Genomic DNA, 25,268 nt, shown 5'->3' with positions numbered 1-25,268 from the left:
CAGGAAAGAGTCATTTGGAAGGGAAAATGGCACCTCCCTTAAAATGAACTGCAGTTACTGCTGTCCGTCCTTTTTAGGGGGGTAAAGGAGGGGGAGGGCAACAAAACCAGCTTCCAGAGCTAAGAAGCTAAGAAGCTTCTTCATTGCTACCCAGGCTTCCCACAAGCATTCATTTTGTTCTTTAAAAGAGTCGGGAACTCCATGTGTGATGTTTGAGTATATTTGGCCATTTATATTTTAGTGAGTTGAAAAAAAACAAGAAAGATGACTGAAACTGGACTAAATCCATCTAGGGAATTATTCTGCTGCTGTTCTCCATTGTGTCTGAGTACCTTCAATGGCAGTCAGTCTGTCTGCCTGATCCCTAATGGACTTCATTCTGTATGCGGTGCTTCTCCCTCGCCACTGTAAGAACTTTGCTAAGATGAGGCTGGGCGGTGGGAGGGAGTTTCTTTCTAATAAGGCACACCCTTTGGTTTGGAAATGATGGAATGTCATAGATGTCTTTCATATTATCAAAAGGTGCCATACATAGTTTATGAATGGTATTACTGAAAGTTATTCTTAACTAAAACCTTTTTAGGTACCCCTGTTACTCAGTGAAGAATATTCCTAGCCCTGCTTTCTCTTACTGTGGTAACCTCTTTAGCATCAGGAATCAACAAAGGCTGTATGGCCTGCATTGTTAGATCATGTCTTCAGGCCTCAGTATTGTGGTAATAGCTAAAAATTCCCCTTGTGGATCAGTAAATCCATGTGTGATGCATTATATAAACAGAAACGTAAAGGGTACTACTTGCCGCTAATGGTTTTCTATAATAATTTGGTAAAGCTTCTCTAAGTGTCTTCTCTCCACGCACGAAGATGTGACTGATGGCTTGGACCAATGTGTTTGGTTCTTGCCTTCTCTGAACTCCCCTTTAGTAGCTGAAGGCTCGATGTCTGGGCTGGATGCTGAGCAGGTTCCTCTCTGGAGGAATGCTGATTTAGTTGCAAGATCAAAGTGCTTTTGCCAGTCTGTGACACCTCTCTCCTTTACTCAGAATGGGATTTCAGAATAAAAAAATACAACTGAAATATGAGAGCTTGCTGTGTTCCCTGTCCCATTGCATTGATTCTGAGTAAATCGAGGTATTTTTGTTTTCTGCTTGCTTTTTAAAAGAGTGTTTGGGTATTTGTCTGTCCATTCCTCCTCTTTTGTCCCGATCTACCTGTTTTTTCTGCTTTTGTAATGTAAAGTCTTTTGGAGGAGACTGAGTGCTCAACTTCTGCACCACGCAGGCAGCAAGCATAGCAAGACTCCATGCAACGAGGAGTGCTTAAAGCCACCATTGCATGACAAGTAGTGTTTTAACAACTGTATTGGAGTGGAATTGCTCTCCGGCCTTTTTTTTGGCACAGGCAGCCTGACAGAGTTGGGGAGATACCAGACGTAACCTTTCAAGCTTGGTTCTTACCTTTGCCCTCAGCGCTGGGCGCAGTTATTTTCTTAGGATTCCAGTTATGCAGCCCATGGAAAAAAAGGGAGAAGCCAGATTTTGTGCTTTGAAATGTGAAATTAACAGAGACTAGCGAGCACCTCATTCCCGACCAGAGCAGCATCGCCGCCAGCGGCGTGGCAGCGCCCGGGGCGGCAGTGCTTTGCCCGCGGCGTTCGGGGCCGGTGGCGGGGGACCCTCGGCCGGCGGCGCTCGGCAGGGGGCGCTCGCCCCTGGGCCTGCGGCGCGGGCGGGCGGTGTGGCGTGCCCGCCGGCCCCGCACATGCCCCGCCGCCGTGTGCGGCCGTAGCGGTACCGACCTGCCCGCGTTTGCGAGCAGTGTGTTTGTTGCTCCCCGGCCCCGCCTCGGCGGGGACTTGGGCAGCTCACCTGCCCCCCTGCACACCTGTGTTGCTGTGTGCCTCACGCTCCTGCCACTTGTGAAGCGCGCACAGGCGTCGCGTGTGACGTGTGTCGAGAGCAGGGACCGCGTGTGCACGTCGCGCCGGGTGCAGCCGGTGTGCGGCTGGCCACGCTGCGCACCCCAGAATGCGCTGCCGGGGCGTGCTGTTTTCGGCCGTACATCGCGTTTGCACGCCTGCGATTTCGGTTCGTGGAGAGGGGCGTGTGCTCGAAGTTGAACTTGGGCGTTGAGAGCAGGTTTTGCGACGGACGGCGTTTCTGCGGCGTGCCTGCGCTCAGTGAGCGGGCGGCAGAAGCGTTCTCGCTTGTTCCCTTTTCACCGCTGTCCAGAAAGCGAGCGGCGAAAGGGAAAAGCCCTCGCCCTACCGCCCCTTCTTCGCGGCGCGGCTGTCTGTGAACCCAGCAGTTTACCCTCCCTCCCCGGCGCTGCCGCCCGGGGCCGCGCTGCGCGCCTGCCTGTGCAGGAGCTCGGCGCAGAGCGGAGGGGGGAGGCGGCCGCTGTTCCTGGAAGAGCCCGGCCTGGGGAGTTGGTCACATTCTTGGCTGGGATTCAATGACTGAGGCAGACACCAACAAACAGAGGGGGGGAGGAGGAGTGAGGGAGGCTGAGCCAGCCTGCATTAGCTCAGCTCTCAGGCACTCTCAGTCTCTGCTGGAAAGAGGAGCTGGGAGGATGTACGCTCTGTTACCGCGGCTCCCCACGGCACGCCGAGAAGACCGAGAGAAATAAGGGAAGAAAGGCGAACCGAGAGACGAGGAGTCCTCCCAGATCAAGCTGAGGGACCACGAGGGGGAAGGGAGCCTGCTTTTGCCCGTCCAAAGCCCCCGCGCCGTTTTGGAAGTGCCAGAGATTTGGGCCTTTTCCTTTTCTTCTGCGTTGTTCCCTTCCACAGACCAAGCTTTCTTCCTCCTCCTGCTTTTTACTTTACTCCCCCGCGCCTTCCTTTCGGTGGATATGGACAGAAGGGTGATTACTGCAGAGAAGCAGCAGCCGCCAGAACATATTTGAACCCCTGGTGCTCGGAGCGTGGCACAGACTTTTTGTATTTCTGTGGGTGGCGTGTGTGTGTGTGTGTGTGTGAGTGAGAGAGAGAGTGAGTGAGTGTGTGTGGTGGAGGTGTGGGAGGCGGGATTGGTTTGCCTGGGGGGTTGGCTGAGGGGGTGAGTGCTCGGATGAAGACCTCTTTTTGCTGTGACTCTCTGCTCCATCGGGGCAGCTTGGAGACTTGGAGGTTTTGAAATTGTAACGAACCAAGAGAAAAGAAAGAAGAGAGAGACACGCATACAAAAGGATTTATTTCCTATTCGTTAGTGGATTGTTAAACCTGAGTGGGAAGAAGGAAAAAAACCAGGGGTGGGTTGTTTTATTTTGTTCATAATTTTTTTCTTAAAAAAAAATAATAATCCCTTAAGTGGATTTGTACCAGGGTGGAAGATAACTGGGGATTTTTGTTGTTTATTTTGGGAATAGAAACTAAAAAATGGAGACTGTAAGTAGAAGCAGCTTCCAGCCTCATCCAGGACTGCAGAAGACCTTGGAACAGTTTCATCTGAGCTCTATGAGCTCCCTGGGTGGCCCTGCTGCTTTCTCAGCACGATGGGCACAGGAGATGTACAAGAAAGACAATGGCAAAGACCCAGCAGAACCTGTACTGCATCTGCCCCCTATCCAGCCTCCTCCGGTAATGCCTGGTCCCTTCTTCATGCCCTCGGACAGATCCACAGAGAGGTGCGAGACCATCCTGGAAGGGGAAACCATCTCCTGCTTCGTGGTGGGTGGAGAAAAGCGGCTTTGCTTGCCCCAGATCCTGAACTCGGTGCTCAGGGACTTCTCCCTGCAGCAGATTAATTCGGTGTGTGATGAGCTACATATTTACTGCTCCAGATGCACTGCTGACCAGCTGGAAATCCTCAAAGTCATGGGCATCCTGCCCTTCTCTGCTCCTTCCTGCGGGCTCATCACTAAAACTGATGCTGAGAGGCTTTGTAACGCCTTGCTTTATGGTGGCACCTATCCTCCCCACTGCAAGAAGGAATTCTCTAGCACAATTGAGCTGGAGCTTACAGAGAAGAGCTTCAAGGTGTATCATGAGTGCTTTGGGAAGTGTAAGGGACTCTTGGTGCCAGAGCTTTACAGTAACCCCAGCGCAGCCTGCATCCAGTGCTTGGACTGCAGGCTTATGTACCCACCTCACAAATTTGTGGTCCACTCTCACAAATCGCTGGAAAACAGGACTTGCCACTGGGGCTTTGACTCTGCAAACTGGAGATCCTATATTCTCCTCAGCCAGGATTACACTGGGAAAGAGGAGAAAGCTAGACTGGGCCAGCTCTTAGACGAAATGAAAGAAAAATTTGACTATAACAACAAATACAAGAGGAAAGCCCCCAGGGTAAGTGATGCCTTTAATTTTAAAGGGGGTGAGGAGGTGGGGAGAAAGAAATTTTATGTAATTTCGGTAACATCCGTTGATATACCCAATTTGTTACCAGCTGCTTTTCCTTTGGGCCATTTAGCAATCTAATCGTGTTCTTAATTCTCACCACGTGTGTGTTAATGTAGACGAGCAGTGTTTTGAGATGGCACCTTTTTTCCTCTGGTTGTGTTCTGAACACGGTAGTTGGAGTTTAAATCATACGTGTGTGTTTGCATATCTTACTGTACATGGAACCTGATCTTTGAAACCTATCGCACTACCCCAGACTTCAGCAGGAAGTATGTGATTTCGGGTCCTAAGAGCTTCAGTTAGGGGTCGAGACAAGGAAGAAGCCAGAAAACAAGTAACAGTTACTGATCGCCCCAGGCGCAAATACAAACGATAAACTGCATGCCGCCACGGGTGGAGGTGGGGGCTAAATTGTCTCAGTGCTTGTCTTGAATTAAAATGTGGCTGCGAAGAAAAAATTCTGACAGTAATGCAGGTTGCTGGTGTTCAGGTTAAGTGTGAGGAGCGTGAATGGATAAGTCTTTGCTTTTAGAGTATCCCTGTGGAGTCTGAATCTCCCCACCAGACAGGCTTTTGTGTATTGGATTATGTATACATTCAGTAAAAGAATCTGTCTAGGGCCAGCTGCAGCAGCTTCTTAAGGTATGCCATGCTGTGCTGAGGCAGACAGCTAAAGCACGTTTTTTTTTTAGGTGTGTTTTGTTTTTCTTTCAGTCTGAGCTGCCTGTAGATCCCAGAATCCTTGGTGTGTGGGTGGGAGGCCGCCTTGGCATCTGGCACCAGTCCTGAGCAATGGGCAGCAGTGCCACAAGGCCTTGAGGACTTGCTGACAGACACCGGGATGTCTGGCTAGCTGGCGATGGTGCAACTGGCTGTGGGATGAGCAATTTCCCTGCCCGCTCCCGCCCCCCCCCCCCCTTGCCCCAATATAAGGTTAAAGCAAACTCTTGCCTACTGAGTTTTAAACTGCAAGTTTGTTGATTGCATTCTGCCTCATTTGTTAACGATTTCCACACTTTTCTTTGGTTTTATGTGTTTGGAGTGGAAGGCAATGACACAAGCCTCAAAAAGAGAAGCAACGTTTAAAGCACTGAGAATGTTCAGTAAAATTCTTAATTAAATTACCAAATACCTGTTTAAAGGGGCGGACACACACTGAGACTTAAATACAGCTTTTATTTCTAAAAAAGTCTCAAAAATACCCAAACAAAACCCAGGGTTTTTAAAATACCCTCCGCAAACAATGCAGTAATTGCTACAGCTAGCTTAAGAGGCCTAGTTTACCCATTTGATCGGCCTCCACGGTTTTTGATTAAGGAACAGAGTCTCACTCAAGTTCCAGTTTCTGTCCTGGTCTTGTGCTGAGCCCCCGTTTCAGTCCATGTCCTCACCCCTCCTTTTCCTCCCGCTTGAGTGTCAGAACCGCTGTGACAAAGCTAGGCTGTAATGAGCCACATTATCTCCGTGGTTGGAGGTGGATGTGTTTTTAATGGCTTGTCTATTCTCTGTCAGTCATGTGCTAAGATGGAATGGTGGGATAGATGTATACGAATGTCTGTGAGAGGAGAATAGGGCTCTGAAAGTGGAGGCATTTCTCATGTCAGGAAATGAATTTTCTAGGGCATACTTCGTTTGGGAAGCAAATTTAAGAAATCTCCACGTTCTTGCTCTAGAAAAGTACTCTGTTCCTAGCTCAGTCATTTCCAGAATTTAACTAAAATGACTGTTAGTAGAGATGTGCTTTCCTTGTAAGAAAAGGCTTTTACAGCATTCTGTTGAATTGTATGATTTATCCAGCACCCCAGGTGAGGTTGCAGGTGGAGAATAAGAAGAGAGTACTACATTTTGGCTTTGTCTGAGTTTTTTGGGGACCCTTTAATAGGTCCTAGTTCAGAACACAGCAGACACTTTCCCCCCCACCCTCCAAAATTTTCATGCAGCGCTTCTTGCAGAGTGAATTCAAGATACCTAATAGAGGACACCAAAAATTATGTAAGGAAATCGTGGTGATCTGTTTCTCAGAAAATTTTGCCAAAAATCTGTCATCATAAAACGTTAAGTCTCCTGCGTAAGTTCATTTGGGAATTGGCAAGGAGTTTGATGGGGAGGAACAGTGGTGTGTGCTCAGATGATGGGCTGAAGGAAAAAGAATGCTTTTTTGTATGTCCTATGCAGAACTGGGCTTAGGTTTCAAGGCTTTTGAGCTGTCTCCAGGTCTCTCTATTAATGTGGGGCAGTCTCGATGAGACCTTGACAATGCTGGCAGTGTTTTGTACACTTATCCTTCCTTTTTCTGAAGTCTTTTTCCATTGGGCTTAGCCAACAGATATCATATGCTAAGGTCATTTGTGTTGTAGCAGTGTGTGCAGATAATTATGGAGAGATTTAATCAGGCTCTAAGATTGGTAGGCTGTGGCCAGGGGCAAGTAACATTGGTGTAAAGTTGAGATGCTTAGTAAGGGAATGAGAGGTTGGTCCCATGTCTGCTGCTGGGTGTTTGTGTTAATTACTGTCAGTCTGTGTGGGTTTTGTGTGTCTGTCTGTCTCTGTGGATGAAAGGGTGAAGCATATGTGTCTTTGTGGTGGTCTTCCTTTTTGATGTAGATCTCCGCATTGCTTTGTTCTATATTATACAGAGGTGTTTGTGTGTGTTGTGTGCCATAATCTGCTGTGTCAGATATTTGGTCTTCTACTTTCAAGAGTGGACTTTTTATCAGTTTCCCAATTTATTTATTTATGTATGTGTATGTACACATTGCTCTGCATGTTGTGTTTTTCCTGGGGCTCTGCTAGTATGTTGGTAGCATGGGATGCATGTGACCATTTCTGTGGCTGTTTAAGCAGCAGTGAGATTTTTGACCTTTTTGTGTGTCTTCATGAGGTTTATGTGATGAGGTATGTAGATTTGTGCCAGCACAGCTCTGCCTTTTAAGGGTTTGATTTAAATGGAGGAGCTGGGTTGGCACAAGCCCCTGTTGCAGATTCAGCGTACTGGCAAAACTGCCTTTTTTTCCTGTCCCACCCCCCTTCCCTTTTTTTCCTTGGTGTGGTTTTAAAGCATTGCTGCAAGGCATAGCTTTACCTAGATACCTCATACTCAACTGACCTTTTTGTATGCATCAAGTATCCCTTGTGCTTCTCTTATCAGTCTGTATCGAGAGATGGATACATAGATGCAGATACATTGTCTCTCAGTTAGCCTGGTTGGTTGAACAAGGTGCATGTTGTCTAGTCTTGCCACTTGGCAGAAGCTTTTGCCTAGATCTGCATGAAATCAGCAAAGGGTCTTAACCAAAAACTGGGGGGATTTGTGACAGCTGAAACCCCCACTAAAGCAGGAACCATAAAGGCCTCAGCTTCTTCCCTTGCCCTCTTCTAAAATTTTGATTTTTTTATATCCTCCCTGTTCAGCCTTGGATAAGCAATTGACCTCCCATAAGCTCCTTCACCTTCCTGCCACGTCCCAAAGCTCTCTCTTGTCTTGAACCATATGATAACTTCTCCATTTTCCTTTGTTGGTATCCTTCACTGGGTTTTCCACCTTCTCACATGCTCATGCAGTGTTTTTTTTCCCCTGCTTTTTTTTTTTTTTTTTTTTTTTTTTTTCCCCTCTCTGGTCTCTCAGAGTCTCCGTGTACCAACATGGCTTTTACTTGAGTGAGTGTCTTGTTTCCCTACCTGTGTCTCATTTCATCCACCATTACTGGCATGGAGCACAACTGCTACATTCTGGGGTATTTCTAGAAATTTAAAATGGGAATAACTCAACAGGGTTGCAAAACAGGGTCCTAGAAATCCGTCATCAGTGCCAAAGCCTTTTTCTGAGGCTCAGCAGCTGGTGCATGTTGAGCATTCACTTGCTGGTATAGATACGGCCTTGGTGTGTCTCTCACTCTCTTTCCACTTCTGTGACAGACAGCGCTCTGCTTTCTTAACATCAGTATGCCTCCACTGTGATTGAATTAGTTCAAAAAGCAGGCCTGAAGGCTTTGTTGGTTGCTATTTCCAGTACAGGAGGGTGGGTTTGACTCTGTTTCTTCTGAACCCTTTTTTTTTTCTTTTTTAAATATTGAACCGAGCCACGTTTGACAGTGCTTTCATATTTCCTACCTGTGTGCCAGACATCTGTACTTTCAGCAAAACTGTATGTGATCAGACACCAAGAAGGATAAGAGAGCTTTCCTTGCACACGTGTGAACACACCCACACACGCTACCACTGCAGTGTTCCCACGGTTCAAGTCCCAGCAGCACTTCTATGAAGTAGCTTGCAGCTAGAAGCAGCATTCTGGGTACTGACACACAAATGAGCACACAAGGCCTCCCACTTTATTTCACAATGCCTACCAACCCAGTGCTGCCACAACATGCAGCTTTCTCAGCTGGAGTAAGGTTTAGCCAGGTCAAGTGTGCAGCCAAATCACAGAACAAAAATTGCTGAAAGTGAAATAGTGCAGTACTGAGTTCTAGGGTAGCTGTGGACTTTTTAGGTGCTACACAGTGGTTGCTGTGCTGTGCTTTATGGCCACCTGAAATGCTGCAGCAGTTAAGAGCTAGAATGCATGTCTATCCTGAAGTCCTGCCTCCTGGCAGTAGTAATGTTTTTATTTGTTAGTAGTATATATCTTATGGTAGGTGTAGCAGAGAGATTGTGATTTTATTCACAGGCAGTAGGGTTCAGGCTGCTGGATGGATTTCTTCTTTTTGGTACAAACTGGCTTGAATGAATACTCTTGGGAAAATTTGCCTAAGAACTGAGGGTTCAGTTTTTCCATGGAACCATGAAGTAATTTGTTCTCTTACCTGATGCTCAAGAATTATATTAGAGATTCTCCAGTAAAAATTTTGAAGTCGCTAAAACAAAAATGTTGAAGTCTTGAGGCAGTAGTTTGCTTCAGAATCCTTTTTCAGCTTAAAAGTTGGACTTCAAAAACGATAACTATGCTTAAACAAAATGCTGTGTACCTGAGATGTCAATGTTTAAGCAGACATCAGCAATTTTTTCCCAAGCGTGCAAACAGTTTTACAGATGTTGTAGATCGAGAACAAAGAAGCAGGTACGTGCATGTGTGTTAGACAAAGAATATACTGCAAATAGTGATCTAATGGTGTTGAGTCAACTATGGCGCTGTGTTGCCCCAGAATAGTTTTTAAGTTCCTGAATTCGGTTGCCTTGAGTTAGGGAGTTACATGCAATCTCATCTTTTGAAAATCACTGCCTAAATTATTTAAACATCTGCTTCTCCATTGTCTGGGCTGTCTCACTTGCCTCTCCATTTCTGTGGTTTCTGGCTTGGGCGTATGTTCTGCCCAAACAGTAGCATGCTTTGAAGATGCATGTAAACACAGTTTATTTTTTGGATGTGTTAGGAGCCTAACACCTGGTCTCCGTGCCAGGATATGAACGTGGTTATCACTAGCTCGAGCTGACTGACCAATGAGGGTGTGTTTGCACTTGCTGAGAGGCGCGTTCAGATCAGTGTTGTAAAAGCATCTGGAGGCGTCCGTATGAGGCTGCTCCGAGCGTGTCTAGACAATGCAGCGGTTAAAATTCTGGCAGCCACTTGTACCTTATCTACACCTTCCTTGAGTCTCAGTGCTGCTGGATCAGGGGGAACTTTGGGGCTACGTTGAGGTGGTTGAGCCCAAGCAAGATTTGGGTATCTAAAGGGATGCATTGTCCGTTGTAATTGAAAACTCATGGTTTTTTTGTCTATTAGCAAAGTTATTTTGCCAAAGTTAAGGGGTTTGAATGGTACTGACTACAGTAAGGAGTGGGCTGGCTGGCTGTAACTGGTGATAACTGATGATTGGAACTCACATTGCTGGCTTAGCTGGCCAGACTGCTTTGCCATTGTGTCTCAATGTGTGCAGTACTTAGACCCGGAAATTTTTTTGATTCTCACATGTTTTTTTTTGTTTTAAAAAGCAAACTTTGAACTTGATGCTGTAATTCTTATTTAGAGGGAACTGTCATGGAACAGTGACGCTAAATCCAGCAGGGGGTTCTTGGAAAGAAATTGGAGCTTAGACAAAAGTAACTTAGATTGAATTGTAGAGAATGTATTGATAGAATACTGTCAATTGGTAGGCTAATTTATTTTAGCTGAGTGGCCATAGAGCACTTAATTCAAATTGATCTTCACATCCAGGAAGCATTACTTTAAAATGTAGTAATATAGCATGGTTTTGTTTAAAATTTGTCAATTGTAGTATGTGTGTTAATGATACGCTTTATTAGATCATATCTAATGTTTTTGCATGTGTTTTCTGAATCTGAGTAATACACATTAATAAATCTGCACCTTTTTTTTAAATATTATTCTGCTTTCTCAGTCTCTACTACAGTCAGTATGTATTCTTGAAAAGTAATTACAGAGAAGCAAGTTTGCTTTGCAGAGATGTGCTCTGGTTCCCTTACCTTCCTCATTTACACCTTGTGTAGTCTTCTGTGTCTCTTACATTTCATTATCAGTGTAGAGTTCAAGCTCAGATTATTGTGAAAATCACCTGTTCCCATATCTTCTGGAACATACAAGGTTAACATGAAGGTTTGGGGCTTTGAGGCTAGTTCTGCAGTTCTCACTCAAGCAATCAGCTGGCGTAGTAATTGGAACCAGTTCACCCACAAACCACGGAAGACTTATATATATATATTTATATCAGACTTCTTCCTGTGTGTTGACTGGTAGTACTTGCAGTCATAGAATGGAGGGACAGATTCTGAATCAGAATATAGCAATGTTGAGACAAAGTAACTTCACTGAGTTTGTGGTCTTACCTGGCATTTACAGGACTGTGCTAAAGCTGAGTGCAGAACCTGTAGTTCTGCTACTGCAGTATTTTCATATTGCTCATTAGCGAGGTTTTGGTTTCATACATGTTTGATGGTGCTCTGATCCTGACAGATCTTACTGAATGGGGCAATGGTTTCTGCAGCTGGGAGCTAGCTTCAGACTGAAAGGATTTTGTCTGCTGGTTGCTACAAGCAACATTGGGTTTTAAGGCTGTGGCAGATATCTAACTGGGTGGGATTTTTTTGTTCCTATATTTAGGATTTGTGGGTTTTGGTCAGGGTTTTTTTTTTGTTTTGGTTTGGTTTTTTTAGGGTGGGATTTTTTTTTTTTTCTGATGAGGAAGTATGTCTAAAGTTGGGATGAGGGCCAGTCTTTTTTTCAGATGCAAATTCAAGGACCATAGACTTGGCCTCAAAATTGTATCTGGTGCAGGTGCAGTTAGTTCTTTGAGTGTGCTCATTTTGTTGGTATTGGGCAAGCCTGCTGGCTGATAGAGGTTGGCCTCTCTGCGCTGAGCTAATTATTTTGATTTGACTTTTGGTTGGATGAGGTAACAAAACCACCAAGCTCTGATTCTGTCAGAGTTTCATGGACAGAGCTCTTCTGGAAGCCAATGGGAATTCCCATATGTGGAGCTATTATCGTTGGCTCCATCTACGGTTTGGTTGCTATCACATAAAGCTGAGCTTCTCCAAGCAGTGGATGCATGTTAGAACCACCTGATAAGCTGCATAGTCATATGTTCCGTTAAATGAAACAGGTGCTGCTACACTTTCTCAAGTTAAGTAGCCTTTACTTATTTTAACAGTCTTATTAAGAAGTCAGGGAAAATGTACATGAGGACAGAGATTCTGTGTGTATGTAAAAACTGCAGCATCATTCTGTATACTGGAGATAAGCGGCAAAGGAGCTAATCAATAGCGTGGTTTCTGGCTTTGTTGTTTATTGATTGATGGACCATTACCTTTGCACGTGCTTTTTAGAAAATATGAATTTTATGTTTGGTTTTCTGTTTTTTTGTGGTTTGGTTGTTTGTATTTTTGTTGGGTTTTGTTTTTTTTTTTAACTGAAGCAGTTTCTGTTTTTGTATGAGAATCAGTTGCATTGGAAGCACAAGAATTGCTTAGGCTTTAAAGATTAAAAGACAGTAACAACATAAACAAAATAAGATACAGCTCTAGTGCTTGTCTTTTCCTACAGAAGATTTCAGCGATACATTGAGAAGACCTACCCCTGTGCTTTGTCTTCATCCTCTGTTCAGTCAATGGTATCGTTTTATAGAATAAGGTCATTGACTTGGATTGCTTCTTGGTTTCTCAACCCTTTTCACCAGCCAGTTTGTGTAATGTCTGTCTGAAACATTGAGTAAGGGCATTGAAATAGCAGACAGGATATCAAGTGTTCGGAAGTCTGGGTTAAGTATAACAGACAGTTCTGGCTGGTGAAAGGGGAGCAGCCCCTTGAGCTCGGTTACAGATCAGTCTCTGTGGAAACAGCAGACTGGTCTTTGCATCCCTGCTGCAGCTTTTCCCCTCTGTTCCCTCCACACCCATATAATTAATTGTGTGTGGGTGCACCTCTTTTCTAGAGATGCGTCTTCCTTGTTTCTTAGTGGCACAGAATTATATGTAATAATGTCTCTTTCTAAGGATTACATAAGTTGAAGATGATTTCTCCACTGGGAGAATTATGCAAGTTTAAACTGAAATGTATTTAGAAAGCTTTTATGTGTGTGTTTTCTGACTCGCAATGCAGAGGGTGATTTATTTGCATCCTTAATTGGACAACATCTGTTAGGGTTGGAAGAAAAAACATTTCATATGTTTTCACTGTCATATCCTGCATTTTTATGAAGTCCCCTACCCCCTCCACTTCGAAGTCTACATTACCTGTGTTACAGGCTCTGATTCTTCGTGCCCAAGTAGAATCAGCGAGGTACTCAAGTTGGACGCTCTTCTGGGGAAAAGTCTGCAGAATTTTTAATGCCTATCTGCACTGGTGTTATGTGCCAGTGCTGCTGTTAAAATTAGCAGTAATACTACCTGTTTTCTTTCAGTCTTTGGATTTTTCTCCTTTTATAAGAAGTTGTTACCTTTATTAGCATTAAACAGAAGATAATGCTGGTGAGGCTTCCCAATCCTGTCAGTGAAGAAAGAGTCTAAAATGCTTCTGTGATGTTGCTCTTCATAATCTTTGACTATTTAGTAAAAACTTTCCTGCTACTTTTCACCAGAATTAAACTGCTTTGTGTCACTTGCCACAGGAGAAAGCTACTGCAGTCAAGTGCATTTGTTGAACTTGAAGAGGCCGAAGTAACTTCTTGCTTAAATGCGAACTCCTGCATGAGGCTATTTGTGTGACTGTATCCTGCAGTCCGAAATCTGGCAGCTGACCTATGCACACAACCCTTATCAGTTTCCCTGGGGGAGCTGCACAGATCTGAAGGGCTGTCCATACAGTTCAGATGGCAGAAATAGGATCATGGTAGTAATTTCCTTTCTTTTATCATGTAATACTGGAGTGCTGGGTATCTTGGACCGCATACATAATGCTTGTAGGTGCTGTTTTCAGGATCTAGCTAACAAAATTAATTCTGCTGAGTATTAGAAAATACAGGTTATCCAGGGATCATGCTGCTTACTAAAACAGATTGTAGTAGTACCAATTGGAAGCAATGAATTACTTTAAATAATTAAAACCCCTTTGTAAGTATTAAATTTCTCCTGGTCCTAAATTTTTGACACACCTTTAAAAAAAGCAAACCAAAAGTTCTCAGTATCGTTCAGGTTTACATATTTATAGCAGTAAAAGAAGTTTTATAGCTTTTATACAGAGTTATGGGCTAGAAAGGCAGAAAATAGACAATATTAAGATTATAATGTGGTCTGATTTCAGTAACCTTTATTGATGTAATGGATTTCAGGTTTACACTTCTGTTATTAAGAATTTCTCATTAAATTGTATGTTAAGCATGCTTTTCCAAGGTACCATCATTCCACAGTTGAGAAACTTACCTGAGTTGAAAGATAATGGAGTGTCATTCAAGAAAAAAGAAAAAGAATTTGCCATTCTTAACTCCCCACTAGCAGTTTCAGTTTATTCAGTGGGTGTGAATTATCTCACCCATTCTGATATGATTTAGAAATACTCCTTTGAAATAAAGGTATTTAGAATAGTGCAGAGCTGCTGTATGAAGTAAATTAGATTCAAAAGAGTACAAACTGCAGCATTAGGTCCATTATTGATACTTCTTTGTTCCCATTCATTCACTAATAAGAAACATGCCATACAATGAGTCCTTGCACTGATATATCCAAAGAGTTAGTTTTGTTTGGCTTTTTGCCTTTTTCTTTTTCTGCCACAACAGTGTAGTTTTTTGCAAAACTGGTGAAGCCAAATAATCTTTGGACCATATTCGGCAGTAGGTAATGATGTAATTGGCGAAATGGTGTAAAGCACTCTATTACACTGTTCAGCGGATATGCAGAACTACTGTTCAAAGGCCTTGGCCCTCACAGGATAGCAATTTATAGTTCCTTTTCTAAAAAAATTAATTTCTAGAACCATATTTATGTGAAAACAGATTTTATAATGGATTCATTGATCCTTCTTTAGCCCTGTTGATTCCAGGTGTAACACTGCTAAATTTTGAAGGAAAAAATTAAATTATATTTTCATTATTATATAATTTTATATTTTAAATTATTTTGGAATCTTATTACATAGATTTGTGTGAATACAAAGGGAAAAAAAAGTGATCGGGAGGGAGAGAGGGGCAGAAGGAGTTGGCAGTGCTATACTTACTATTTAGTTGTTTTTACCATATGACTTGCATCATTATTTATAGCATTGTTTAACTTACCCATGTGCCTTTTAAGTAAATTTGGTCTTTTTGCGGTTTTTTTAACAATTAACCTAGCCGTGATGAGGCTTGAATGAATATCATCTGCACACCTGTTTAATATTAAAGATCAGGCATTCAGTGCTTTGTGGCTTCAGCTTGAAATTCAAGTGGCTTTGAGTCATCCCTTTCGTCTTTTGTTTGGGTGGAAAAAAGGAGTGGCAGTAAACGGCCTGCAGCTAAGAAATGAAAGAGTTGAATTAGGTTTTAGAAATGTTAGTCTTGGCATTTGGGACATTTGCATTTGTACAGATTGTCACGCTTCGCTTTATTTTGAGTTTAGCAGTTCAGTGCTCGGGATGAAAAATGTTACATATCTTTTTCCCAGTTACACGACACATGCATACTACACTGGAAGAGAGTAGGAAGGAGCTGGAGTATGAGCTGTGGTTTCACATTTCGAGAAGATTACTAGTAATAGTGGCCTGTGGATTATTGCCCCACCTGTAGTTTCCATGCTGTGGTGCACAGCTGACTCAGTTTGCTTTTGACAGCACCTTCTAATGCTGTGAACCAGAGGATGGTCCACTCTTTAAAAATCCAAATGAATCAATGAGACAGAAATTGCTGAGAAAGAATTGCAGTGTTCTCTTTGTCTCACTTGAATTTGGCTTAGTTTGTAGAGCTTCATCAGTTGAAGTGTAGCTATAGGAGAAGCTATAGTAACACAGAGGGAGGGGACAGTGTGTGTGTAAGTTAACAGCAGGAGTATCTTACCCGTATCATTGCTGAGTATTGGGTAAACAACCATCGCTTGTGTTACATTACTGAATTGCTTTAGTGTGTAGAGTTATATTGATGTATTTATAGATGCATAGATGAGATTTAATTTCTACCATTATAGAAAAGAGGTAATATTTTAAATAACTCTGTGGTCTAGACCTTGAGGGTCTTTAATCAGTGTATGCAGTGAGAATGATCCACTTGAAATCAGTGTAGTTGTGCTGTCATGCAAACCATGCCAGGAACTGATTTGAGTAAATGGAAGAAATAGGAGTTTCATTGCAAAGACCCTGAAGTATAGTCTTAATTGGACCTAATGCCTTGCTTTAATTCAGGGAAGGTCGTTGAGGCAACATTTTGTTCTGTGGTTTGACTCCTGTGAAGGCAATGGACTTGGTCCAAGTTTATCAAAATGTATTTTAGAGTGGAAATCACTTATCGTGGTTTCTGAATATAGCCTGTTTTTCTCACTGGCTGTAATTTGAGGGTCGAATTCTGCTGAGATTTTTCAAGTGAAAATTTGAGTAATTCATGGGATTTCATGGAGGTTTTCTTTACGGAAGTCTGCATTTAAATTCTACTCTTAAAAATGTACATGTAAATTTATAATTTAAGTTTCTAAAAATTGTATCAAATTTGCCCTCATTAGCTGGACTAATTTATTGGTGCTGTTTTCTCTTCTTCAAACTTGATTTGATTTCGGTAGATTCACACTAAACTAGCTATTTTTTTGTATCTAAAAGGGACGTTCATTCATGTTCTCCTTAAAGAGCAGCTGGATCCCATCTTGACAGATGTGAAACCCCTTAAGTTTGTTGTGTGTGGGTGTTTTCGTGAAAAAAAATCTCTTTTATTAATTAGACCCCCCTCTCTTTTGAACTTTTTTAGTCCCTGAGTCAAAATCATAATCCCCTGTGACATCAGAATTAATTGCTGTAGACAGTTTGGATGTCACAAAGTGAGCATTATGTCTCAGGGAAGGGAAGCATGGAGACACATGGATCCTGTTTCAAACAAATCTCTTAACTAAGAAAAGGTTGCTTGATTTTTGTTTTCATTTTAAAAATAGAAACAAAATGTTGCTTGAGATTATAATTGCAAAGTAACAATTGAGTTGCTCCAAATTCACCCCACCAAATCTACCTCAGTAATCATGTAAAAGATTCTCCAAACTGGCTTTCTGTAATTTCTGTTTTGGCAGGGGAGAACTACAGTTCTGTGGGTTATATTACTGTAGGGCCAAAACTGAACTGCTACCCTGGAAAAACTTTTTAAATGATTGGCATCACAGATCCGTGTCCTAAAGTAGTAGTTTGCAGAAGTAGGTTCATAATTACCAGCTCCATTGCTCATCTTCCTGCTGTTTTGGACATACTGGTAGCTTTTTTTTTTTTTTTTGTGTGGTGGTGGTGTTTTTGTGTTTTGGTTTGTTGGTTCTGTTGTGTTTTTTTTCCAGGCTCCTTCTGTAGGCTTCTTGCCCGAGTGCATCTTGGGATTTCCCTTTTGCTGAATGAGCTGCTTGTTTGGGAGGGAGGAAGTAAGGTCCCTTCTGGATTAGGAGGGAATGGGGGTGGAGGGTGGGGAAATGTCCTGTTTCACATGCAAAGCACACTGAACTGAAAAAAAAACCCACAACAACAACAAAAAAACCCCCACATGAAAACCTTTTAACAAAACCATCCATGTCACAGACTGGCAGAGCAGCTGCTGGCTTTGTTAGGGGGAATATTCATGTTTCAAAGACTTACAGAACCTTTAAAAAATGAGATAAAGAAGGGAATTAATTTTTTTATTTTTAAGATACCAGCTGAGATAAAAAAAAATAATCTCCTTACCAATATCTGTGAATGGAACATGCTATCAACTGATGGGATACCAACTTCCACAACAGTCAGGAGCTCAGTGAGATATGTTGTTATGATCTACTCTCTTCTTTCTGCGATTTGAATGTAAAAATGGCCCTGATTCTTCACTTGCTCACATCAGTATTAGCTGCATGTAATTTGATTGCAGTTAAGTTTCTCCTGCTTGGCCTAATAAGTGATCTAGCAAAAGGAAAAAGTAGCTTTTCCAGTATTAACATAATGTTATTTCAGCTGGGAGCAGTAAAATTGTGCAACAAATAAGGAGCCCTGTGCTGAATTTTTTTCTTTTTTTTAATCAGTGATTGTTAATCTGGAATTAGATGGGAAAGTTTCCATAATGCTCAAGAAGTATGGAGGGCAGCTATACTTTACTCAGTTGTCTGCAGTTCTCACTCTCCCCTTCCTGGTCAGATCAGCAGAAGATCAATTAAGAAAAAAAAAAGTTAAAGGTAGAAACCCCAAACCTTTGCATGTATTTGTCTTACTAAAGATACCATAATAATAATTAGTGTTAAACCCTGTTTAATGTATAGTGCAGGTGCACCCCCCCAGCTTGTACCTTTTCGTTACTCAGTCTTGTCAAAGCAAATACTAATGCAGATTATTATACTGGCTTAAGGCTGCAGTGTCTCTGTTGTAGGTGGTGGTAGCATGGAAGTGGTATCAGCATCATCTGTGTTCTTGGCACAAACAGTATGAGGCTGATGCTGTGGTCATTCCTGTTGCTGTTTGTAAGATTGTATGTATTATAAGATGTGATTGTTTCAATTTCTGGAATAAATGGGGGCTGCTATTTGATTAAAAAGTTGGTTCTTGGGTTACTGATATAAGAAGCCTCACTTGAAAAAGCAGGCTATTAAAAGGAACAACTCATAGAACTGGTCTCTTTTTTTTCCAGGGTTTTTTACAAGTAGTAAACTTGATGGCTATCTCACATAGTCCTACTTCAGTAATGGTGCAACTCCAGGCATCAGAGACATGTTCTGATGTTTGTATCAGTGGCTGTATAAAATCCTTTTCTCTGGAGATAAGCAAGCTAAGTGTCTTTTGTATTGTTTTTATTTTTCTGATTTATAAGATCAAAAATTATAGAAGTTGGTAATGTAATAATAACACTTTTCAACTGTGGAAGTATCTCTGTCACAAAAGTACAACATAAAAAGACAGAAGGAAGTGCTGTACTGCAGCCCTAGCAGATTTCTGGTTTGTAAGCTGAACCCATTTTCTTGCACATTTTCAAATGCTGTAGAATCTCACCTTTTAGAAAGGGAAGTGTGTTAGCATCACTTCTGCAGTGGTAGCCTTCCAAATGTGAGCAGGTATTAACTTTTGCTGTAGTGTTTGCCTGTGCCTGTTGACTGGCCTGAAACAATGAGTCCCATTTTTATGTTGTGGGGAGGTTGTGTTCCTGACTCTGAATCCTTATCCACTTAAATAAAAAAGTAATAATCTGACATCCTTGGAGCAGGGCTTTTGACAGAGTGGTTTCATCCTGCGCACTTTGGGTCATTTACGAGCAATGTAGCTTGCAGATAATTGCAACTCTAGTTGATCTTAGTGTCAAAGGGTTTTTTTCATGCTACAGGTCTGAAAGTTTTCTCAAACCTTTCTTTAAATTCATGTTTAGTGGCAAGGAGGGGCAGATGTTGATACTTTTCCTCCTGCAGTTATTGAAATGAAACTATTTGGGGTTTTTAAGCAGAAATGGATTCTCTTGGACATAACTCCTTCTTTGAGAGTAACTGAGAGCTGTATGTATGAGCAGACAATAGTGATCACAGGTTAAAGTAGGGGAATAGTTAGCTTGGATATAAAACATTTGCTGTTGTTCTGAATATTACTATTGGAATAGTGACTGATTGGAATCAGTTATGTTCTAATGTTTAATAAAAAATGTTGAAAGTCTCAGTTGAAAATTTCTGTTTCATTCAGAAGCTGCCATTGTTTCTGCTTATTACCCTTAGTTTATTTTACTTAGCTGCCTTCCGCACAAGGAAGTGCTTGTGTAATGCCCAAGCCATTCCCATTCCTCACTGAATGATATGCAAATCTAGTCAATTAAGCAGGGGGGATTTAATTAGCAGTTTAAGTTCATGTGTGAAGTGTCTTGCCTTAATTACTTAACAGTTTTGTTGCAAATTTGCTAAGTTTTTTTTTTCCCACAGAACTATCAAAACTGTGATATTCCCCCCGCCCCCCCCCCCCCCCGCCCTTTCCTTTTTCTTGGTAACATTTTCAAATACTGAGTATTGCCCAGTGCATTTGACCTTTGTACTGCTTCTGTATATGTGCATCCCTGTATTTATAAAGCTCTTTTCAAAGCTGTGGGGACAAAGCAAAACTATGTTTATTGTCTCAGAGTAGAACAATACATTTAAAAAAAGAAAAATTAAGGATTTTTGTGCTTAAAATTCGGACTGAAAGGCCATCTATTTGTTGTTCTTTATAGCTAGATGACATCATTATAGTAGTATCTGAGTAATGGCCTAATATGGTTGTCATGCATTATATCAAATGGTTGCTTTTGGTTCACATTCTGTCTGGACAAGTTGCATTACTGCAGAATATAAGTGCGTTGCTGTGTCAGTGCGGTTGCAGTGATGCAAGTAACTCTATATTAGTGCAAACAAGAATACTGTGCTGGTGTAGAAGGTGGCATTTTTTTGTTTCACATCTTCTCATTTGGATTATTTGAGCACGTGAGAATGGCACCATTTAATTTGGTGATACTCAGAAGGCCATCCCTGCCATTCTGATTTATGTATCAGGATGGTGCTGTTTGCAGCCTTGTGTTTGGTTTCTTAATACATTGAGGGTGGGAAAATGTGCTATGGAATGATGTGGTATCACCCATTACTTACTGTATCACCACTCATATGACTTACATATACATCAAGACTGTAAGACAGGTTACAGATTGCTGTAGCTTCATATTTTATTACTTCTCGGTTTTATATTGACAGTTGCTTTATATTCTGGAACTGATAACCAAAGCAAGAGGACTATTTTTGAGGAAGTGCTTTGTTCCAAAGGCCGAGTATGTGTTTTAGACTGGGGAATCACAAGAAAAATACCTGGAGTTCATGTGGATTGCTCCATAGTCTGGTCCAGGATTATCTGATTTAAAACATCTAGACTCCCAGCTAGGTGGTGGTTCTTCTCTTCCTCCCTTTCTGTCTTTAATTCAGCTCTCTTCCAGCCCCCAGTGTTAGAATCTCTGGGAATGGTAGAATTAAGGTAAAAACCTAGGAGACAGAGGAAACAAGATTAATTTCTATTATCTTCTCCCTTAATAACCCCAAATCACATTTGAATGTATCCCAGGACAGATACAAGTATGTGACTCTCCCTTCCTTTGGCTCAGCACAGCAGATGGTCTAGCTACTAAGATTCCTGGCACATTGCAATTTTTAGTGTAATTGGGTGCAGTTCTGCTGTTTTGATACCCATTTTCGTCAACAAATAGTATTTATCCCTATGACAGCAGATATATCAAAGCCAGATATGAATTGCAAAGCAAAGTTTGTCATCTGTTGTCATTCAGGCGTACTGGCTTTAGAGAAGAACCTGGCTAACTTCCATACGCTTAGCCTGTAGGTATTTCTCTCTTCCTCGCCCCCTACCTCCTCTCCTGCAGTTGCCAAATACCAGGATGCCACTATAAATGCATACAAACGAATAGGAGTGAGAACTCATGAAAGGTCTGCAGGATATTTAGCCATGAAGCACCATGCTATAATGCAGCATTTGGTTTGGAAGGTGCTGTTTTGGTACAGAGCTTCCCCTGACCTCCCAGCTGCATTATTGTAAACGTTGCACTTCATAAAAATTCAGAGAAACGGCTGTCTTTAAAAGTATCTCTAGGCAGCAGTCAGGTGGTAAGTGAAGGGGTTTAAGAGCTGGGACAGTCTTCTAATGCTTTATGCTGACATGTATGCAAATCTGCCATTAATAAGTGGAAATGAAGCTTCTTGGACCAGCTGTAGTAGTATGCAGTCAGTGATCCCATGGTTTGTTAAAGGACCCCATTCTAATTAGTCAGTCACCGCTTATTTCTCCAACTTGAAGACAACACAATAGGAATACTCGAAGTCAGGGAAGAAGAGTGTTGGGCAAGGTTTGCTTAAATGAACATTCAGGAGCGCATCTGGTACTATATGGCTTCATCAGTAGTTTCTTAAAATGATAGGTAGTATGGCTTTTATGGTAGAAGGGTTTTTATTGCAGCCTGACTCCATTGCTGTAGGACTGAGCCATTGTGAACTGTGATATGTTGAAGAGCCTTTCTCTGATGGACTCAAAGTGTCCATCTGTTTGTGTCTCATAGCAATATGCTGATAGTGATTGCTTTTACTGCCTGTTGGCTGCTGTTTTGGATCGGTACATCTACATGCATGGAGGAAAGGCTGGGGAGGAACAAGAACAACATTTTCACTTACTGTCCACTGCACCACAGATTTACAGGTATTATCCAGCGATTGTTTTAAAGGATTTGTTCTGTAGAATCTGACATAACCTTTTGATTTTTCCATCAGTACAGCTAGAAATTTTGCTCATTTTTCTTCCACAACACACAAACGGCCTTTAACTTCACTGTATAATTGATGGTGTAGTAGAGACATCCTCAGTTTAAAGCTTTTAGATTTGAAAATGGAGTTTCTACCAACCAGGAGTTTGAGACATGCATAAGAAAGTACTGCATTAGTTCTAGTGACTAGTTCTTACATCTATGCATCTTGTAGAGTATAGATTTTAAATAATTTAAAGCACAGATTACTGTCTGCAGTAGCAGTGTTGTTCGAATCACTTTAGTCAGCAGACATCCAGTCTAGGCAAAAGGCTAGGATGCTCATCTTTCCTTCAGGTCCTTTGATTAAAGGATCCTGTTTAAAGATTTACTGTAGCACCATATGATGGGAAATTCACCCTATTAATAATTCTTTTTATGAAAACAGATGAAACATTTCTAAACCAGAACTCCTCATTTTGTATAACTGCTTTTCATAAATTGCTTCTTTGAAACAAAGATATGTTAGAAAGAAAGAAAAAAGTACTACACTTCTTACACTTAGGATTTCAGTCCTTGCTTGTATCTCCACCACCCCAACCCCTAATATTAGTGGAAATGTCAAAGAATTCTGTAATATAAAGTACATCTCCATTTCCACAGAGTTGCAGTACATTTTATATAAGCCTGTGGAGGTCTTGCTTCCTAATCGCAATGGAAGGGGCTTAAGAAAGCAAAAATGAAGAAAAACCATGGAGTGAACGGACCTGTTTGGTTTCCAAATAGAAATGTAAATGCTGTGATTCAGAACTCACATTTTACTTTTAAATATCATACCACTTCTAAAAGTGTAATAATAAATAACATACATGTTTTAATTGGATGTGTTCATTCCTGCATTTTTTCTGTGCTTTTCCAAGCTATGTTCTAGAGGCGCTTTCATCAAATTTATTATTATTAATCTTATTAAGATCATGCATTGGTTCCAGGATATTTCTTTATAGAATTTCTTTCCAGTTCAGCCAGGGCAACCCTTTTGTTGAACCTTCTTTTGGATAGTGTTCCCATGTGCTGCGAAGGCGCTGACACATGACCTCGTTACACATAGAAAACCCTAAATGTCCTGCCCCTTGCCAAACCTATCACAAAACTACCCATCACCCCCTTTTCAGGATCCCAGATGGTAAATAGCAGCAGGAGGTGAAAGGGGAGCTTTGTCTCCATTCTGAGTCCTGTTTTAAGTATTCTGTGTCTGTCTGTATCCCTCTGCTTTTCCCACTCTGCCCATAAATTAGCAAGCCAGCTTTTCTGACAAGGGAAGACAAAATGTCCATAAGCTGCAGTAACATCACCTCCTCAAGATAACATTTTTGAACAGTCTTCAGTTTCATTTTACGCAATTGTGATCTCTCTTCATTGGGATAGAACTTCCGTTTGGCCTGCTCACTACAGTATTGGGGGAAACGCAGCTTTTCCTGAACATCAGGCTGCAATTTCTAATTCCTGTGGCATGTTGAAGTTTACTTACAAACAAAAACAACAAAAACACCCTGCAAAAATCTGCTTGTCTAGTTTGGCTGTTTTTGTAAAGCCAGAGTTGCAAGAGGAGCAGCAGTTTCTGGTAGATGGCGTGCTCTGGGCGCAGCTGGCTTTATGAGTGTATAAAGGGATTTATTAGGCAGTGAAAGGAGCATGGATATGGTCAGTGGATACAGCAATACAGGCGGAGTTGCTGTGCAAATCTGTGACCATTTTTAGAAGCTGTGCTTTGCTCCTAGGATTCACCAAGCAGGATATTGTCTCTGCACACTCTTCCCATGGAGTTCCCCTAAGTGGCAACAATTTCCTTTCACTTTGTGGAGGAAAGATGATGTGGGCTTTTGTGCAGGGGAAGAGCTCTGTAGCATGAACTGTGCTAGTGTTGCTTCTGGAACAATCTTGGCAGTGTCTGTCTGTATTGAGACAATAGCTAGGTATATTCATGATTATTTTCGGGTTGGTAGATGCGAAGGATGAGAAAATTTATACATTGATCATCTCTCTAAATGAGGTATCAAGTTGAAGTATACCTACAAGAATAGGAAACTTGCTCACTTTTTTTTTTTTTTGCTGTGCATTACACAGTTTTCATATTGTGTGGCTTCTACAAAGAAACACTGATTTGTGCTGAGTATATGTCCTTCCTTGCTTGTTGCAGAGAGGTTGTTTGGCTTTTCTTAATTAAGATACTGCATTCTCCTTAACTAACCCTTGTAATTCCAAAACCACCCTGTATTCGTCCTGAACCTGAAATCTGGCAGCTTTGTGAGTTTGGGATTAGTCTTTCCTCTGACCTGGACTGCAGCTGAAGTAATGACTTTCCAGTTTCAGCTGATTGGAAATCAGAGACTGGTGAACTGAAATACTGAAGACTTAATGAATTCCCTGAATTCCCTGGTGTTTTTTTGGTACATCTTTATTTTAAACTGTTGAATATTAATGAGGAAAGGGGAGTGGGAGTGCAAGGCCTGTTTACTGTCTAGTACTTGAAAGGGCTATTCTTGTTTGTTTGTTTGTTTCATTTTATGTTGCAAATATTGTTGTAGAAATCCTGTGTGGTTGCCAGGTTCCTACCTAGCCTTTGGATGCCAAGTGATTGTCAGCTGGGAAGCTGGGAGGGATTTAAAGTAATATTGCCTCTTTTGCAAATGTCGTGGCTTGCAAATGTAGAGTGAATCCACCTTTGACTATTTTTTAATGAGCCTTCATTTTGAAGTGATGAGAAGGATCATGAGGAAGAGAGAGAAGATCTCATGTGTCTCTTGCTCTGTTTTCTGGGTAAGAATACTCTGCTTTCCACCTTGTAAGTTAATTAGCAAAGTTTTTTTTCCTCCTCTGGGATCTCCTGTGTTTCTTCTGACCTGTAATTCTATGTATAGTCATCGAGTAAAATAGATCTGATGGGCTTAGTTCTGACACGTTGTGTTTTGACAGCACATTTTGTTCATACTGAGTCAATACTTTTGAAGCCGTAGTTGCTTGGTCACTTTAATCTGGCATACACCTAGTTGCTGCCAAAACTCCTTTTGGCTTCTGCCCTAACACCAGCCTACTGTTCCTGTCACCTTCTTTAACTGTCACTAGTGCTT

The 25,268-nt window shown here is 41.8% G+C and overlaps 1 protein-coding gene across 2 annotated transcripts in view; it reads left to right on the top strand.

The window, feature by feature from the left end:
* The first annotated feature begins 2,019 nt into the window (after positions 1-2,019).
* The window catches only part of SKI (SKI proto-oncogene), a 117,563-nt gene continuing 94,314 nt past the window's right edge, over positions 2,020-25,268 (top strand). Inside the window, exons 1-2 of one of the 2 annotated variants that reach the window (XM_027803224.2) lie at positions 2,020-3,255; positions 3,373-4,294. In XM_027803224.2, coding sequence (XP_027659025.2) covers positions 3,383-4,294 — 912 coding nt within the window. In that variant the 5' untranslated portion in view covers positions 2,020-3,255; positions 3,373-3,382. Of the gene's footprint in view, positions 4,295-25,268 lie in introns of both variants that reach the window. The other variant, XM_005437708.4, reaches the window with a different exon arrangement.

Source organism: Falco cherrug, chromosome 3, assembly GCF_023634085.1.
Source record: "Falco cherrug isolate bFalChe1 chromosome 3, bFalChe1.pri, whole genome shotgun sequence".
In the NCBI taxonomy this organism is placed as follows: Eukaryota; Metazoa; Chordata; class Aves; order Falconiformes; family Falconidae; genus Falco; species Falco cherrug.
The sequence above is the reverse complement of the archived record's forward strand: the minus strand, read 5'-3'. Positions and strand labels throughout refer to the sequence as shown.